The sequence below is a fragment of the Carex rostrata genome, chromosome 3 (assembly GCF_964058835.1).
Source record: "Carex rostrata chromosome 3, lpCarRost1.2, whole genome shotgun sequence".
In the NCBI taxonomy this organism is placed as follows: Eukaryota; Viridiplantae; Streptophyta; class Magnoliopsida; order Poales; family Cyperaceae; genus Carex; species Carex rostrata.
Genome location: NC_135920.1, coordinates 3,556,381 through 3,572,909, shown reverse-complemented (window position 1 = coordinate 3,572,909; position 16,529 = coordinate 3,556,381). Strand labels below are relative to the sequence as shown.

The 16,529-nt window shown below is 35.8% G+C and overlaps 3 protein-coding genes across 3 annotated transcripts; 2 read left to right on the top strand and 1 right to left on the bottom strand.

Annotated features, from left to right (window-relative positions):
- Positions 1-195: 195 nt before the first annotated feature.
- LOC144550992 (maltase-glucoamylase, intestinal protein) lies at positions 196-2,943 on the bottom strand. Its single transcript, XM_078298762.1, has 4 exons — positions 2,820-2,943; positions 1,711-1,936; positions 645-685; positions 196-559 (listed from the first exon to the last, which is right to left on the bottom strand). Exons 1-4 carry the CDS (start codon positions 2,880-2,882, stop codon positions 371-373), a joined length of 519 nt encoding a protein of 172 aa, XP_078154888.1. The 5' UTR covers positions 2,883-2,943; the 3' UTR covers positions 196-370.
- Positions 2,944-3,263: 320 nt separating this feature from the next.
- On the top strand, positions 3,264-8,114 carry LOC144550990 (DEAD-box ATP-dependent RNA helicase 38-like). Its single transcript, XM_078298760.1, has 8 exons — positions 3,264-3,531; positions 3,974-4,267; positions 4,704-4,931; positions 5,551-5,616; positions 5,914-6,315; positions 7,354-7,462; positions 7,550-7,635; positions 7,863-8,114. The coding sequence occupies exons 1-8, from the start codon at positions 3,343-3,345 to the stop codon at positions 7,923-7,925; spliced, it is 1,437 nt and encodes a 478-aa protein (XP_078154886.1). The 5' UTR covers positions 3,264-3,342; the 3' UTR covers positions 7,926-8,114.
- Positions 8,115-14,271: 6,157 nt separating this feature from the next.
- Positions 14,272-16,442, top strand: LOC144550991 (putative NAD(P)H dehydrogenase (quinone) FQR1-like 2). The gene is made up of 2 exons (XM_078298761.1): positions 14,272-15,023; positions 16,046-16,442. Exons 1-2 carry the CDS (start codon positions 14,494-14,496, stop codon positions 16,269-16,271), a joined length of 756 nt encoding a protein of 251 aa, XP_078154887.1. The 5' UTR covers positions 14,272-14,493; the 3' UTR covers positions 16,272-16,442.
- The last annotated feature ends 87 nt before the right edge of the window (positions 16,443-16,529 follow it).

Genomic DNA, 16,529 nt, shown 5'->3' with positions numbered 1-16,529 from the left:
TCTGTCATGTTTTTCCTTTCTTTCATCCCGTGAAACCTACTTTCTTTTTTTTTGGGGGGAAAGCCCTTGGCAAGATGTAAAACACCATCAAAAACCTTTGTTACATGCTGCGGTCGCATTTCAAGATGTCAGATTCGTGCACTTATCTTTTCTTACAATCAAAGGGAAGCAAATTGAGATTAAAAAGTTGCGGGCTTGCGGCTTAAGAATAGTTCAAACCATTTCATTACATATGCGACAACTGTAAGCAATATATTACGAGGCGAGCAACTATCTTTTTCAGTCAACAATAAATAAAAATGTCTTTACAAAAACTTGCAATTACATCAAATCAACATATTAATCACAAAGTATGAAAATTAAAATCAGATTAAGAGGAAACAAGTGTTGTAGATCCTTCCCAATACGACCCGAGAGATGATATTAGGTCTGGAAGCACCGCGAGAAAGTAAGAATATACGCCTGCAATAAAGAACATGAACGCAAAGACGAGCAAGACCTTCCCAAGATAGGTAACCATCCAAGAATAATCAATATCATTATTCTGCTTCTTTGAGGCCTGTAATTCGAGAAGTTCAATAAGAAACTCCACTTCAAAATAATATATGACAAAAGGAGGTAAAAATAAAAATAAATATTTCCACCTTTTGGAAGGATGCCTCCTTCATTGGTGTGTGGTCTTCTCCTGAAAAATATAAGAAGATTTAAATTATAAAAATAATAACTACTAGTTTATTTTAGAACTTATCAACTGTAACGAGCATCGAAAGAAATATTGCTATTCCACTACTTTGATTCAAGACCAAACTGGAACAGCATTTAATGTTTTTTTTTTTTTATTTAGTGTAACATATAAGATTACACTCTAACATAGGAAGACGAGAGACTTTGACCAAGTTAAATGCATCAAGGACGAGAATAATAGACTTTTGGTGAAAGACGACGAGATAAATAACAGATGGAGAGAATACTTCAACAAATTGTACAATGGAGAGAATGAGAGCACCACGATGGAGCTGGATGACTCCTCTGATGACATCAATAAACGATTTGTTCAGAGAATTCAAGTCTGAGATAAAACAGGTTTTAAAAAGGATAAAAGTAGGCAAGATATTGGGGTCTGATAACATCCCATCGAGGTGTGGAGGTGCCTTGGAGACGTCGCGATAGTGTGGCTAACTAAGTTGTTCAATAGCATTTTCCGATCAAATAAGATGACTGACGAGTAGAGAAGCATATTAGTATCAATTTTTAAGAATAAATGAGATATTCAAAACTGTACAAATTGCAGAGAAATTAAGCTTATGAGTCATACAATAAAGTTTTGGGAGAGTGATTGAGCATAGCTTAAGAAGGATGACAAGCGTTACGAAAAACCAAATTAGTTTTATGCCCGGGAGATCGACGACAAAACAGCTTATGGAGAGATATAGGGAGCACAAAAAAGATCTACACATGGTATTTATTGACTTTGGTTTTGTGACTTCAGTTGGGTTTCATTTCTAACCTATCCAACTTGTTTGGAACTAAAGACTTGATTATTGTTATATTAGTGTAACAAATATTGTTTAAGAACCTATTAAGGCTCAATTAGTGTTAGATTGAGATCAGAAGGTGCTTAAAACCTGTACTCTATGCACAAAATAAATTTGGTAAAAAAAAAAATAATAGAAATAAAATAAAAATCAGAAATTGAAGGTTTTGTATTACCATCATTGACAAGAGTCTCCAATTTCCAATCGTCACCATAGTTGGAAAGAGGCGCACTGGGCCCAAAAATGACAGGCTCCTCTCCTTCTTTAACAGCCGCAATGCAGAGTGCCAACGGGTCCCCAATCTCTAACTTACTGTTTATTATGCGAAGAGCGAAACTTGACTCAGTTCCTTGTGCAAAGCGCCTGATTTTACCAGAACTCCTGCAGTTAACCTCCAAAAACTGCACCAAATGACCGCAATGCAAATTTGGAAACATTGTATCAGATAGAAGCAAGTCAATAGGAGAACTAATCCAAATCAAAAGATTAAAATTTGACCCTATATTTCCAAATCAATTTAACCAATTGATTTTGTAATCAGTGACTATGAACTTAATCCAACACCAAAACCTGTTTGACATGGTGTTAGTCTATTTCTATTTTTCAAAAAATGGGCTAAATAGAAGAAAAGAAGAATTGTCAAAAAAAACAACGGAAGTAAAATTTCATGGTAGCCTATTCATTTGCAAATATCTTATAAATATATGCAAATTATAACAATATTAAAGAAATTTTGGTATTACATCTAACCAAATATTATTTGTGATTTTTAAAAGGCCCTTCATTAAACAATGGAATCAGAGCTTAACAATGACCAAGCACACCAAATTGGAGAAATTAGTTGAAAATAGGGGCTTGGTGGAACATGAACACTTGATCTCATACTGCCTAAACCCAAATTGCATCTGAGTGGATGACCTTTTTTTTCATATATTGTACTCTTTTGACTTTGTAAGAGAGAACACCCCAATTAGATGTGCAAATGGTAGAAACCATAAATACGGTTTCTATAATAGATGTGAAAATGGAAGGAACCATAAATATTCGTTTTAGAGTAATATTTCTTGGACTATAAACAGAACAGCAAATTGGTATTCATCATCGCCTCACCTATTTCAGAGTTTTTCCGATTACAGTACCTTTAACTCATAGTCAAACTGCGTAATTGTTCCTCAGCTCAACAAAATCAAAATCTTCTAGCGAGACAATTCACTACTAAGCGAGTTAACCATAACTCGTAATCATTATTCGTTACTGACATATTGGAAAAAAAAAAAGTTGTACCAAGGGATTAGATGACTCCGGTTTCTTCTTCTCTTCCTCTCCGCTGTCTGCCATCGTTGACATAATTTTGCTGAAAGGAAGTGCAGAAGCACATCTAAATTTTCATCTGAAGTTTACTGGCAATTTAAAAAGGAAAAAAAAAAGGTAGTTGACTGGTTATATGGGCTAAAGAGTAAGATATTGGGCCTAAGTATTGGGCCGTAAGAAAGTTAAAATTGATTAAGAACCCAGATATTTTAAACGATCGTGGTTTTATGGAGTGCGTATCCTCTGAGATATCTCATATTTTGCGTGACCTACGTGTCGGTGCCTATTCGGGGTGACGTAGGAGGGCAGTATTATTTGAGCTTTGAGATTCGCGCAGTACGTATTGAAACGGTTGAGATTTTCCAAAAAGTCACGCAAATTATGAGATATCTCAGACTTAGAGGATGCAAATTCGGTTTTGTGCAGGGAAAAAGTTAAAATTGACTTGCGTCAGATCAAGGCATCGCTGTTTCTCTGGGTTTGACACTTCTACTCGATGGCGGATAAAGAAAGCGGTTCGTCTGAAGTGGCACCGGTGAAGGTAGAGGAGAAGAAGTCGTGGGCGGATGTGGCGGAGGAGGAGTCTGAGGCTGAGTTGAAGAAGCTGGAGGAGCTCACTGTCTCTGACAGCAAAGGCGTTGATCCTGGTCTTCTTGAAGATCCTGATGATTCTCAGATCAAAGCTGTTGGTTTTTTCATTTTACATAATACTGAAGTATTTTTTTTAATTCATTGGGTTTTAATTTTGCACAGCTTAGTTTTGCTGTATCTAAGTTTGACTTCGGCTTGCAATCTACTCTGATTGGGAAATTACTTGGCCAAATTTGTGTGGTAAGAGGGTTATAGTCCCCACATGTTCTTTTTCTTAATCGATATTTTTGTTGAATTTGTCAATTCAATTGCATATGATCTTTTTCGCATGAAAGTAATATCTGAACTTGAAACACAATAAATCATATCACGACAAGTGAACTATTAAATCAGTAAACATTTGGTACTGGCTTGTTTATACAGACAGGTACTGAAAGCGAGTAGTAAATATATAAGAATTTTTAGGAGTTATTTTCAAACTCCACACTTATCTTCTGTGATTTGTAGAAGAGAACATTAATATGATTCTTATACAGGTTGTCTCTGGTGACACTGTATATACCTCGGCTCTTAAATTTGAAGACCTAAAGCTGTCTGACGACCTCATAAAGGGTCTGTATGTGGAAATGGGTTTCAGCCGGCCAAGCAAAATACAAGGCGTGACACTTCCCATGATTCTCACACCGCCTTATAAAGACTTGATTGCTCAAGCGCACAATGGCTCTGGAAAGACTACTTGTTTTGTTCTTGGGATGTTGAGTCGGGTGGACCCGAATTTGAAGGCACCTCAGGCTATCTGCATATGCCCAACTAGGGAGCTAGCCCAACAGGTTTGTTACTCTTCCTGTTTTGTAAATTCATATAGAATATATGGAAGATGGACAGATTTTACATATTGCATTTCCTTGCAACTGAGGCCAAGAAATGAAATAAAAATGCCATTGCATATTTTGCAGAAAATGTTGAATATTAGAAGATCTTAGTTTTGGATACTAATGCCGTCTTCGTGATGACCTGCCTATTGTTACCAGCATTTTTTTTTAGGGTTCTCATGATGATGAATTCTTCTTACACTAATTTTTCTGGAATCTCGTATATATTTTTCTTTATTGTATCTTTTTAACTGTCGCTCTCTCTCTTTTATTTTAAATTTATTTTCATTTGCTTTACCAAATTCATAGCACTGGTCTAGCTTTGAAATCACAGTATCTTCTAAATACCAATAGCAATATGAAACTGTTTAATTGTATTGACCTAATGATGCAGAACCAATCTGTGCTGCTAAGAATGGGAAAGTTCAGTGGAATAACCTCCATGTGTGCTATTCCATCAGAATCATCAAACTTCGTTCCGATTGCTAAACGGCCACCCGTGACGGAGCAAGTGGTGATAGGTACACCAGGAACAATAAAAAAATGGATGTCAGCTCGAAAGCTGTCCACCAGGGATGTCAAGATACTCGTATTTGATGAGGCTGATCACATGCTTGCTGAGGTATTTTTAATCTGAATGCACTATCGTGATGTTTCTTTTAGCATACTAGAAACTAATTGATCTTGTGTTCAAATTAGATATACCGAAAGCTCAAATAAATTGCAGAACCTACATTTTGTGTAGCTAGCACAGTTTTAGCTAGCAGTTCCTGGTGTTTATTGAACAGAGCTAGATGTCCTGATCCATGCAATAGACAGTAATAGAATTACAGGCTGAATCTGACTTTTCCATAATAAATCAATAATGCTGTACGTGTGGCAAAAACTTGCATTTTAATTACAGAACTCTTGACCTGTTTGTTGTTAATCTATATAATGAAAACCTTATGTCAATTGTCCATTCTCCGGTAGCCTTACTTTTGGTAGCTTTACATTTAAAGGATATTGTTATCTATCAATTCAACCCTGCAAATGTGCACTCCCCATGAGCATGTCAGGGCATACGGCTAAATGTCATTAAAACGGCATTTTATATCCTTCTGTCTCACTCTCTTAGAGAGAGAGAGAGAGGTCTTTGAAAAAGACAAAGTTTATGCATTAAACATTGTTGTGCACACTCTTATGTAGTTTCAGTTTCTTTGAAAAAAAATCCAAATAAAAGTTACTTGGTCATATTGCAGGATGGGTTCAGGGATGACTCAGAAAGGATCATGAAGGACATCCAAAGAAGCAGTGCACACTGTCAGGTTTGTCTTTTGTTCATTAATGCTACATTCTTTCTAAAACTGTAACTTTCAATAATCGATCATCATTAGATGGTATACATTCAAATGCTATCCAAAAAAAATATGTACTAAAATTTCCTTCTCATGGCAAAATTCTCGAGGAACGCTACTTGGAGTTTTAAAGATTATGCACTTCATGTTTTTCTGTTTTCACTTTTGTTTGTTGGAGGTCATACTTTTAATTGTACTCTCAGTTTACTTTGAAATTCAAATTTGTGACGAATAGGCTAAACATAGTAAATCTTTTCTGCAAATCAGGTTCTTCTATTCTCTGCTACGTTCAGTGAAACAGTGAAAGCCTTTGTTTCAAAAGTTGTCAAGGATGGAAACCAAATATTTGTCAAGAAAGAAGATCTAACTCTAGAAAAAGTAAAACAATATAAGGTGCGGTGCCCTGACGAGCTGGCCAAACTCGAAGTGATAAAAGACAAAATTTTTGAGTTTGGTCAGAAGATTGGGCAGACCATTATTTTTGTGCGTACACGTGATAGCACACAAAAGCTGCACAGTACTCTTGTCAAAGAGGGGTATGAGTGCACCTCTATCCAAGGTGCCTTGATGCAAGAAGATAGAGACAAGATCATCAGAGAATTTAAAGGTGGATTAACGAAGGTTCTTATTACTACCGACCTTCTTGCCCGAGGTTTTGATCAAGCACAGGTACAGAGTGTGCGTGCATGTGTGTGTGTGTGTGTGTGTGTACATACGCACTTTAATATGCTCTCATATATTTCAACAGTATCTAAACACCAAATGTAGCACCAAACAATACTAAAATGGAATGGAGCTCTTTTTAACTTCTAAGAGTATGGTTGCCTTACCTTGTAGCTGTCAAATATTCCCCAAACAGGTGATTTAGTCTTCTGAAGTACAAAATTATCTAATCTTGATACTAATTATGGCAATGAACTTGGATGAATACTTTAGCTTTCAGCATTTGTGTGTTTCGATAAGCCAACTACAGTGTTGTCAAGATCAACAGGGGGCTTGTGAGTATTTCACAAGCAATGTGCTTCACAAGACCCCTCTTCACAAGCAACTACAGTGTTGTCAAGATCAACAGGGTGCTTGTGAATACTTTAAAATGTTAGATTGGTTTTCAAACAATAAATTGAAATAGCTGATCCTTGATGTACTTCACTAGCAATGTATTTGCACATCGAAAATTTGTAAAAAAAAAACTGTTGTTTGTTTTGTACAAGAGTTAAGATGTTAAATGAATGTAGGTTGAGGTTTGTTTAATGCATTCATTTTTCAGTGTTTTTCTACCACTTGTACAAATCAAACTTGAGAGTTGACAAATTTGGGATGTACACGCATTGCCATCTGTAACACTTCAAAGGTTGAGCTAATCAACCCCATTGGTGAGCAGGAGCGGAACTAGAAAATCGAGATTGGAGGGCTGAAAAACCTGTGTAGTGTAGTTTCATTTTACAAGGGGACTAAAAGTATTGATGCATGCAAAAATTACAAAATTCAAAGGACAAATTTACAAATTTTCAATTTATAGGGGGGCTTAGCCCTCTATTCATTACACTACCATCCGCCCCTGTTTGTGAGGTCAGCGAATCACCACTGTAGTTGGACTCTGGTTTTAGTTAAGAGGGTTAGTTTGATTGTCAGTTATGCAAAGGTTCCACGTGTAATTTACCCTGTGCTGACTCTGTCATATATCTTTTTATGTACAAAAATTGGCAGGTCAACTTGGTTATAAACTATGATTTGCCTATGAAGTATGGTACATCAGAGCCTGATTGCGAGGTATACCTGCATAGGATTGGAAGAGCTGGACGCTTTGGTCGTAAAGGTAAGTATTCATTTCTCAATTTTTTTTTTTTTTTTTCGAAGTTTCTATCTTTTTGTTTCTTTACTCGCACAATTTTTTTGGAAACAGGAGCTGTGTTTAATTTAATATGCACGGATCGGGATCAGATGATTATGGAAAAGATAGAGCGTCACTTTGAGCACTACATTCCCGAGGTACTAATAATGCTATCTAATCTGTTATCTGTGCTTGTTCCTTGACCTTCTGTATCACATTGGTATGATTACAGTTGGCTACTTTTGAAATTTTATCTGAAACAGGTAATTTTTTTTTTTTTTTTGAAACAGGTAATTTGTTGATACTTGATAGTTGGTGAATTTAACTTGTAACAATGATCTTTTCTAAGCATTGCAAGAAGTGTCTAACTTGTATAAATAATTAGGTGCCAAACTGGAGGAGCGAAGAAGACTTTGAGAAGGCGCTCAAAGATGCAGGTCTTCTTTAAGCCGGACCTCTGGAGGACATTGTTGATACCTTTCAATGCGTCTGAGATTTGTTCAGAGGCTAACATGTGATTTCTGATATTTATTTGCACTTGAAAATATGGAAATGTGTGATGGGACGATTTGATTTCAGATCAAGTGTATATTAGAGAGAGATGAAACTACTATTGTTATTGTGATTTAATTTGTTTTCTTTCCTTGTACTGTAGTGTTCTTTATTTATTTTGTAGTGGAATACATTAATTTAATGAGAGAAGTGGTAGCAGGTTTGCCTGAAGGGGCGACCAGAACTAATGCAGCAGGATTTTCTGGTAGGACTGGAGTTGTTAAATTCCTGGTTTTGGGCGATGAATGCACAGAGGCGGCCCCAAACTTTTAAAAAAAAGAATTGATGAAATTGCTTTGTATTGTAGCCTCTCCTTTTTGTGTCATGTGTGTGACAGAATCAGCTCGTAAGACTAGACTTATTCACCAGTTCTGGATTCGTTGAGTTGGGATCTTTTCAGGTGCCTGATTAATCAATTTCCGATGCACATTATTGGTACAGCACACACAAACAGGTGCGGTGGCACAAGTGAAGTCTTTTGTATTATCTTCTGGTTGTGAGTTGGTTTTGTACTTTGATGTATGGATCATGGAAGACTTTATTTCTTAAACAATAAAAAATGGAAAAGAAAAGGACAATGTCGAATTGTCGATGGTCCTAATCATAACAGCAGAGCATTCAATAAAATCAGCTCAATAGAAAGTCCTAATAATAAGAGGAGGATGTATTTTATAAATTAATAAAAGAATTCAATATAATATATTAACTATACGTTCCAAATTAAATAAATAGAAATGTTTTGGTCCTCCATACCTCAATCCCCCATTTTGCTCCCAAACACTTTTTTTAAACTTTATATCTTTCTCTGTCATAAAAAAAAAGTAAAGATTTTTTTTTTCCTAATCACTCGTCCTTCTCTTCTTTTTCTTTTTTTTTTCCTTTGTTCAATCTCGTCTATATTTATAACAATCTTTGAGGAATCTTGTGAATTTAAAACTACAAATGTTGTGTACTCGATTTTCTCTTTCAAATAAGATTTGTATTGAAGTATTTTTTTTTTGTTTATATTTGCTTCTTTTTTCTTATTGATATGTTATATATAAAAACTTATGCTAGATATAAAAGCTTCATATGATATATATAAAAACTTGATATGTTATGTATCAACCTCTTTGGTGCAAGAAATCTCGCCTATATAGCTTTCTGGCCGACCTTCCTTCAATTAGCCTTATTTCCAAATTCTGGATCTGTTTCCGGAAATGCTTGACACGACCTATGTGAAATGCTACACGGGCCATATGCCTGTGTTTCTTCTGTGGTCGAGTCAACGGTCGTGTCAGTGGTCCAGTCAAGGTTGATACGGCCCGCATGAGATGGTACACGGTGTCGGGTTTTTGACGATTCAAACCCATTGATTTAGCTTAAGGTGCGGAAAGAGTAAAACAAAAATTTTTACATCTATCTTAAGCTACGGATTAAATGAATCAGGAAGATCCATTTAATCTTATTTACAGATCTACTCCATAATTGATTTTCTAAAGCTTTAAATCTATTTATCAATTAAATAGATTAATATAACATGTTTATACCTTGTTTCCAAATCACAGTTGGAATGCAGACCGAGCGAGAAGAGCTACACCAGGGAAGGAATTGACTCGGAGTATCACACGTGTAATACCTCTATCGGTTATCCACCAGGACTAACCGGAGAGCAGTTTATTTCTTCTGCCAGAAATACCGTAAACCGCGGAATTCTGCAGAAACACTATTCACCAAAAAGGGACAGATTAAATATATTTAAGACTCCAAGTTATTCTGTTTCACTTAAAAGCAAAACAAGAAATACCGCAGAGTTTGCAAAAATATATTTTTTCGAATCTCATAATAAACGAAACCGGGGAAGAGAGAAATTCCGATTAATGAATTAATCAGATTAACATGTGAATTAGTAAGTTTTCTCTCTACCCTCACCCCTCTATTTATAGTGTTTTGAGGAGGTTCGCAAAAGACCGAAATACCCCTCAAAACAAATCTATTTACCAAAATACCTTGACACCTCATGCTTTAATATGTGAAATGACCAAAATACCCCTTCCACACTCTTCTCCATGCTTCTACACCCTAAGGTGTCATGCAAGGTGGCATAGGTGTGAAATGACCATTTTGCCCTTGGCCCATTAAGGCATGAATAGTAAAAGGCTTTGATTTTGGGCTTTGACTTTGGGCTTTTAATTTTAATTAAGGCTTTGATTATTTTTGGGCTTTTAAACCCATAATTCAAATCCATAATTAACAAATTAAAATCCAAATCAAATATATATAATTGTCATATACAATTATATTTCTTTTCGGTTGTTGTTCGGTAACTTTTATACAACGTAACGTGTACGTTTATAAATTAACCGTTGTTTCTGCTTGTCATTCTAAATGACATTTATAATTTAATTATATCACATATAATTAATTATAACCATCTTAATATTAATTATAATCAATTTATAATTAATCAGTAAGATTCTCCGAGTAGCTCCTATATGGTGTGACCCAATAGGATCTGTGTTATGTTGGTAAATAGAGTTAAAACTGGTTTAACTTCTATAATCATGAGTGGTATCTGGCAACACATCATGACCATCCAATTACACAGATGATGTTGTACTGTACAATATCACGATCCAGTAAACTATTTACTTGTGTCTGTTCTTCTGTCTCATAGCTATCAGATCAGTTTCAAGGTAGATGTGTGTCATCCTTGCTTACTGAATCTTTTCTTGATCTTGAGTAGATTATCAAATATAATTACTCTTGTAATTATACCGCATGCAGATAATCTAACTCTACCAAGGGGCCCAATGATGCTATAGCTCGTATAGAGATACGAGGGACAAATAGTATTCTTGGCAGACTATCACTTCCTCAGCTAAGCTATACATATGAAAACGCTACCGTTATGACTGCTTTTTACGGACAGCGGTGGATAACAATCACACATACACATTTCTCAGTGGGAACGATAAATATCTCATACTGTAGAACGTGACACTGAATGAAAACATAAATGACACGAACACAATTCTATTTAATGTCTCATTCGGGGTCTGTCAAATACCATGTTCCTAGAACATGTATCTATGTGATTAAAATGATATCTTGTGTCAAGTGGTTTGTAAAACTTAACCATCTTTTAATCCACATACTAACCTTATAGCGGTAATTAGTGTTCCTGCTAATTACCTTGGTCAGTGACCTTTTAAGAGTATATATCATCTATATTATGGAGTTTCACAATTTCAGTCATGAACTCGAAATGATTCATAAATGCAATAATACTCAAGGCAACAAAATGATATAAACATTCAATTCATGAACAAAGTTTTATGATAATTTATTGTATTATTGACTTCTAGATTATTACAAACTAACACACGGGTCGTGTAAAGACTTCTAAATTCCATATTCTTCCTCGATTTCACCTGATTCCTGCAAAATAAGAACATACTTGCAGCAGTACCACATTCTATAGATATTTCAATGAAATACAACCGATTTAATGGTTTTAAACACAGGTTTTGGTACAAAATATGGGTCGGGATATAGATATGTTTGTGAGATATCACTGTTGTCCAAAAGAAAGGAAAAAAAAGGAGTTGTGCAGAAAAAAAAAATACAAAGCTATTGGCTGAAAACGGAGCTGCTGCTCTACTGTGCTCGGCTGACGGCGGAGCTAAGTCATCAATGGCGGAGCTAGGTCATCAATGGTAAAACCAACAGCGGTTCTGGCGGCTGTGCAGGAGAGGCGGAAGCAGCAGAGACAGACCTGCGGATCTAGGTCATCCGACCAGCAACAGCTAGGCGGAGCTCCGGCGATGCTCAAGCCCGACGATTCAACTGGGCGAAAGTTGGCGGCTCCTCTCTGCCTTGGATCGGATCAGATCTGTAGCTACAGTTACTACAGTAAAAAAAAAAAAAAAAAAAAAAAGGAGAGGAAAAAAAAAACAGCTAACCCTAGCTCTTCTTGATGCCAAGTGGAAATTTCAGAAAAATTGAATTGTATTTCTTCCTTGTTTTCTTTGAGTTTTTATAAGTACCAATCTTACATTCAAGTTCTTACGATTTTTATAATTTTTTTCTTATCAAAAAGTTCCTATAATTTCTATAAATACATAAACATACAAATCTCAACAGTACCAACTAACACTAGCTGTAAATTCACTAGCCAACTTCTAAAACGTGGTCCTGATAAAAAATCGCTAGTCAGAAGATTTGACCTATAAATGAGTGTCCCTTAAATAAAATCGAAATTAGTTATTGACAACGACTGCGTTATGTTGATATTCCATCAGGTACTGAAGGAAATAAATATGCTATGATTCCAAAGAATCGCAGGGAGACTGCGATTCAAAATCCCTCCCTTCATTTTATGGAATGCCCGGATCTCAAAAGAAGCTATTACTTATGCACGAATCTCAAGAAAAATGAATAGAGAGATTTGGAATCACAGGCTGCTACAATTCTTTGGAATCGCAGCAGATTTATTTCCGATACTGAAGACAGTTTATGAACTATGTTTCAGTGTCGTACAAATTCATGTATTTAAACATATCGATGGAGTACTGATTAATTAGCAATAATGCGGTTGATTAATTAAATGCTTATGATAATTTGATATTTCTTAATAACGCGTACAAGTATCCACGGTAAATTAAAAAAAGAGTAAGGCTACGGTGCTATGGGTTGTATAGAGGACTACAGAGCTACGGCTCAATATTTCAGTTTTTAAAATTCTAACGGTTAATCCAAACCGTTCATCTTGTTCTCCATATTAATATGTATTTGGAGACCAAATTTTATATTTTTTGAAAATTTATTACTATTTTTCTAGATAGGTAGAAAATTACTTGATCTAAAAAATTATGCACCATTCAGATATTATTTGATTTTCTACCTATCTAAAAATATAGTAAAAAATTTCTAAAAAAAATGTAAAATTTAGTCTCCAAACACATATTAATATGAAGAACAAGATGAACGGTTTGGATCGACCGTTAGGATTTTAAAAAATCGAATATTGAACCGTAGTACCGTAGCCCTCTATGCAACCCATAACACCGTAGCCTTACTCTTAAAAAAATATATATTAAAAGTTAAGATGCATTTGTTTTCCATGCCACCACTTTAAAATTAAATCTCTAGATGTGATATGTAAGATATTGGATATCAAAGGTTTTTAAAAAAATATGTAGATAAAGTATTGACATAAATTAAATATTTGACGATATGATTTTATGCTGATATTTTAATAAATTTTGAGTTATTAAATTTTTAAGCATTTTAACTCTCCGCGTCAAAAGTTTAAATAGTGTTTATCGCATCATAACATAACAGTTAAAAAAACAATGCTATGCCCATATAACGCCGTTATAGTGTAGAATAGTACGCTATAACGCCAAGTTGCCGATAGAGCTATAGCTTTTATAGTCCGAAAACGCTATAACGGTGCTATAGCGTCGTTATAGCGCGCTATTTAAAGTCTTGCTCTGCATTAAAAAAAAATAATTTGTTTACTTGCTGTGTGTGTGTGTTGATATACGAATAATGACAAATAGTTTATAAGAAATTTTCAAAAATTCCTTAGCACTATGTATCGTAGTTCATCGTTCAAAATAAAATTATGATGATTATGTCGATTGAAAGAAAATGGCCGACTTGTTAGAGCATCTACATTCCTAAAACTCAACAGGATTTCTAAATAACTATTAACTACTTTTTAAAAATTATGGTCTCTAAAGTTTTTAACTCTTACATACCTGAAACTCATTTTAGAGTTTCTATTAAGCCACGTCAGCAATAGATTAAAAAGGAAAAACAATTTGAGTCAATCATTTAACCAATATAGAGTTTATAAACAGTTTCTTAATAATAAATTTTCATGCATAGTTTCTAAATAAAAAACTGCCATGTCAGATTAAAAACTCTAATAGTTTCAGGGATGTAGATCTTCTTAGTCTTGATTCTTGAATACCAATTCCATATTCAAAATATAGTATCATTTTCATAATTTAAATTATACATTTTAATGATAATAAAACCCAACTAATTTATACATGAAATAGCCAATTAATCGAACCAACTAATTTGCCATCTCAACTGTTTTCTCCCAAAAGATCCAAAACCCAACTAATTGTTTTTATTGTTACGGTTTCACGGATCTTATCGCATCACGCACGAGCACTGCCATATAAGATCCGATTTAGGCAGCTCTGACGCCATGGAACTTGACTTGAAAAGGTTAAGCTTTTCCAGACTAGAGACAAATCAACGGATGTTACAACTCGTCTTCAGTCCACGATAGCCTCACCAATAGCATTTAAGACACTCCGTTTCGCTCTATTCTGGAATTAAACTTGAGTTTTGAGTATTGTGACATTTCCTCGAGCAGTTTCTTCTGTAATTCTGGTCAAACCGGTATAATTCGGGAAATTTTGTTCTTCCTCCCATTTTCTCCCCTTTTCTCTTACTAGGCGATGGGGAAAGGAGGGGGTTGTGTACCTAGCAAGAAAACGCACCATATCCTTACTTCGCCCCCTAGAAACCATACCTCGGCGCCTCCACCGATCCCCTACTCTGGCGATCTCAAGACCCTCGTCACCATCTCCGAGGAACATCCTCGGACACTTCGAATTTTCATCGTTTTTTACTCTATGTACGGTCACGTGGAGATCCTGGCTCGAACTATCAAGAAAGGAATTGAAAGTGTAGATGGAATTGAGGGGGTGCTGTTTCGTGTCCCCGAGACGCTCTCCAAAGAAGCACTGGAGCAGATGATAGTGCCAGATAAAGGGACTGAAATACCTGAAATACAGGTGGATATGCTTGAGGAGGCAGATGGCATTCTTTTTGGATTCCCGACCCGGTTCGGTGCTATGCCAGCTCAGATGAAAGCCCTTTTTGATTCAATGGGCGGGAAACTGTGGCACGAGCAGAGATTGGCCGGGAAGCCAGCTGGCTTCTTTGTCAGTACTGGGACCCAAGGTGGTGGCCAAGAGACTACTGCGTAAGAATTTCTTTGGTTATTGCCTCTGTTTTTATCTCCTAACTGTTTGTTTGATATGTGTTTTCCAATGTGTGGTGGTGATTGGATTGCTAACAGATGTGCATTTAGTTTTTAACGTAGAAAGGAGAATTCTTTATAGTGATAAGCCATCGGTGTCGATTTTGTTAATAAGATAGAATTTGTCTGTGAATTAGAAAGGCGGAAGGTTATATATTTTAGGTATATCAGCTAATTTGGAGAATAAATTGTGAAGATTGGAGTTCTGTCTGACTTATTTACTATAAACAGCATTTGCCGATTTCAAGCTCAGGTTTGATGTACTTTTTGAGCAAATGGACACTGCTCAATAGAACATGCTATCCTAGATTAGAGAATTACTGTAATTTAGATGCATACTATGCCTTCTCCTATGTTTTGGGCAATGGAGCCTGAATTGCAAATACATTCAAAGTTTGACATAGATGTATCAACAAAAAGAGGAGAGTCAAGCTATTAATTGCACCACTTAATTATGTCAAAATGATTCAAAATCAGGTCAAAGTTTTATGTAAAGGGCACGGATGTTATTGGTGTTCAAATATGTAGATAGCTCTAGCCACTAGGTATGGTAACAGTACCAAGATTATTACATTGGCAGACATAAGGCTAAATTAAACAAGAGACAATGTAACCTAAGATTCGGAGTCGTGGTAAGTTTGGGTTTCTTAGCCATGTTCTTGTGGCGTCCAATCTCTACACAAATTTTGGTATAATACGCAAGATTGTATAAATTAGCAACTGTCTGCTAAAATACTGGTACCTCATTTGGAAATCCTTATAGGAATTAGGGAATAGCATTGAAAAACACTATACTATTTGAATTAATATCCCGGTTTCAGATGTAACCTTTCAAGCAAGCTATCTCTGTTGGCTATTGTATATTTGCAAGTGTCTCATTTGTAAATACATCGGTCTGCATTTGCTTATAATTTGTTCCTTGAAAGGCTGGCGTAGTGACATGTGCATGTTTTCTTGTCAAACAGATGGACAGCAATAACACAGTTGGTGCACCACGGGATGATATATGTACCCATTGGGTACACATTTGGGGATGGCATGCACCAATTGGATGAGATTAGAGGTGGTTCACCGTACGGTGCTGGAGTTGTGTCTGCTGATGGGTCTCGGCCCCCATCCAAGACAGAGTTAGCTCTTGCCGAACATCACGGCAAGTACATGGCCTCTATTGTCAGGCGAATGGCGCAATAACTTGTTGTATAAATTGTAATTGTTCCCCTCCTTTTTTTTCAATTATTTTTGTTGTCCTTGTTATTTTGTTATTTATCATGGTATTTTTGTTTTCTAGTGTATCTCAATCATTTTTTGCTTACTGGTAAGAGCTTTTCATTTAATTTTATAAACATGGTCTCAGTACTAAAATCTTGAGCATGCTTTGGTTGATTTATGAAAGCAAACATCTAGGCTGAGTGCTGCTGTGCTGGCGTCCAGAGAATATGTGAATTGTGT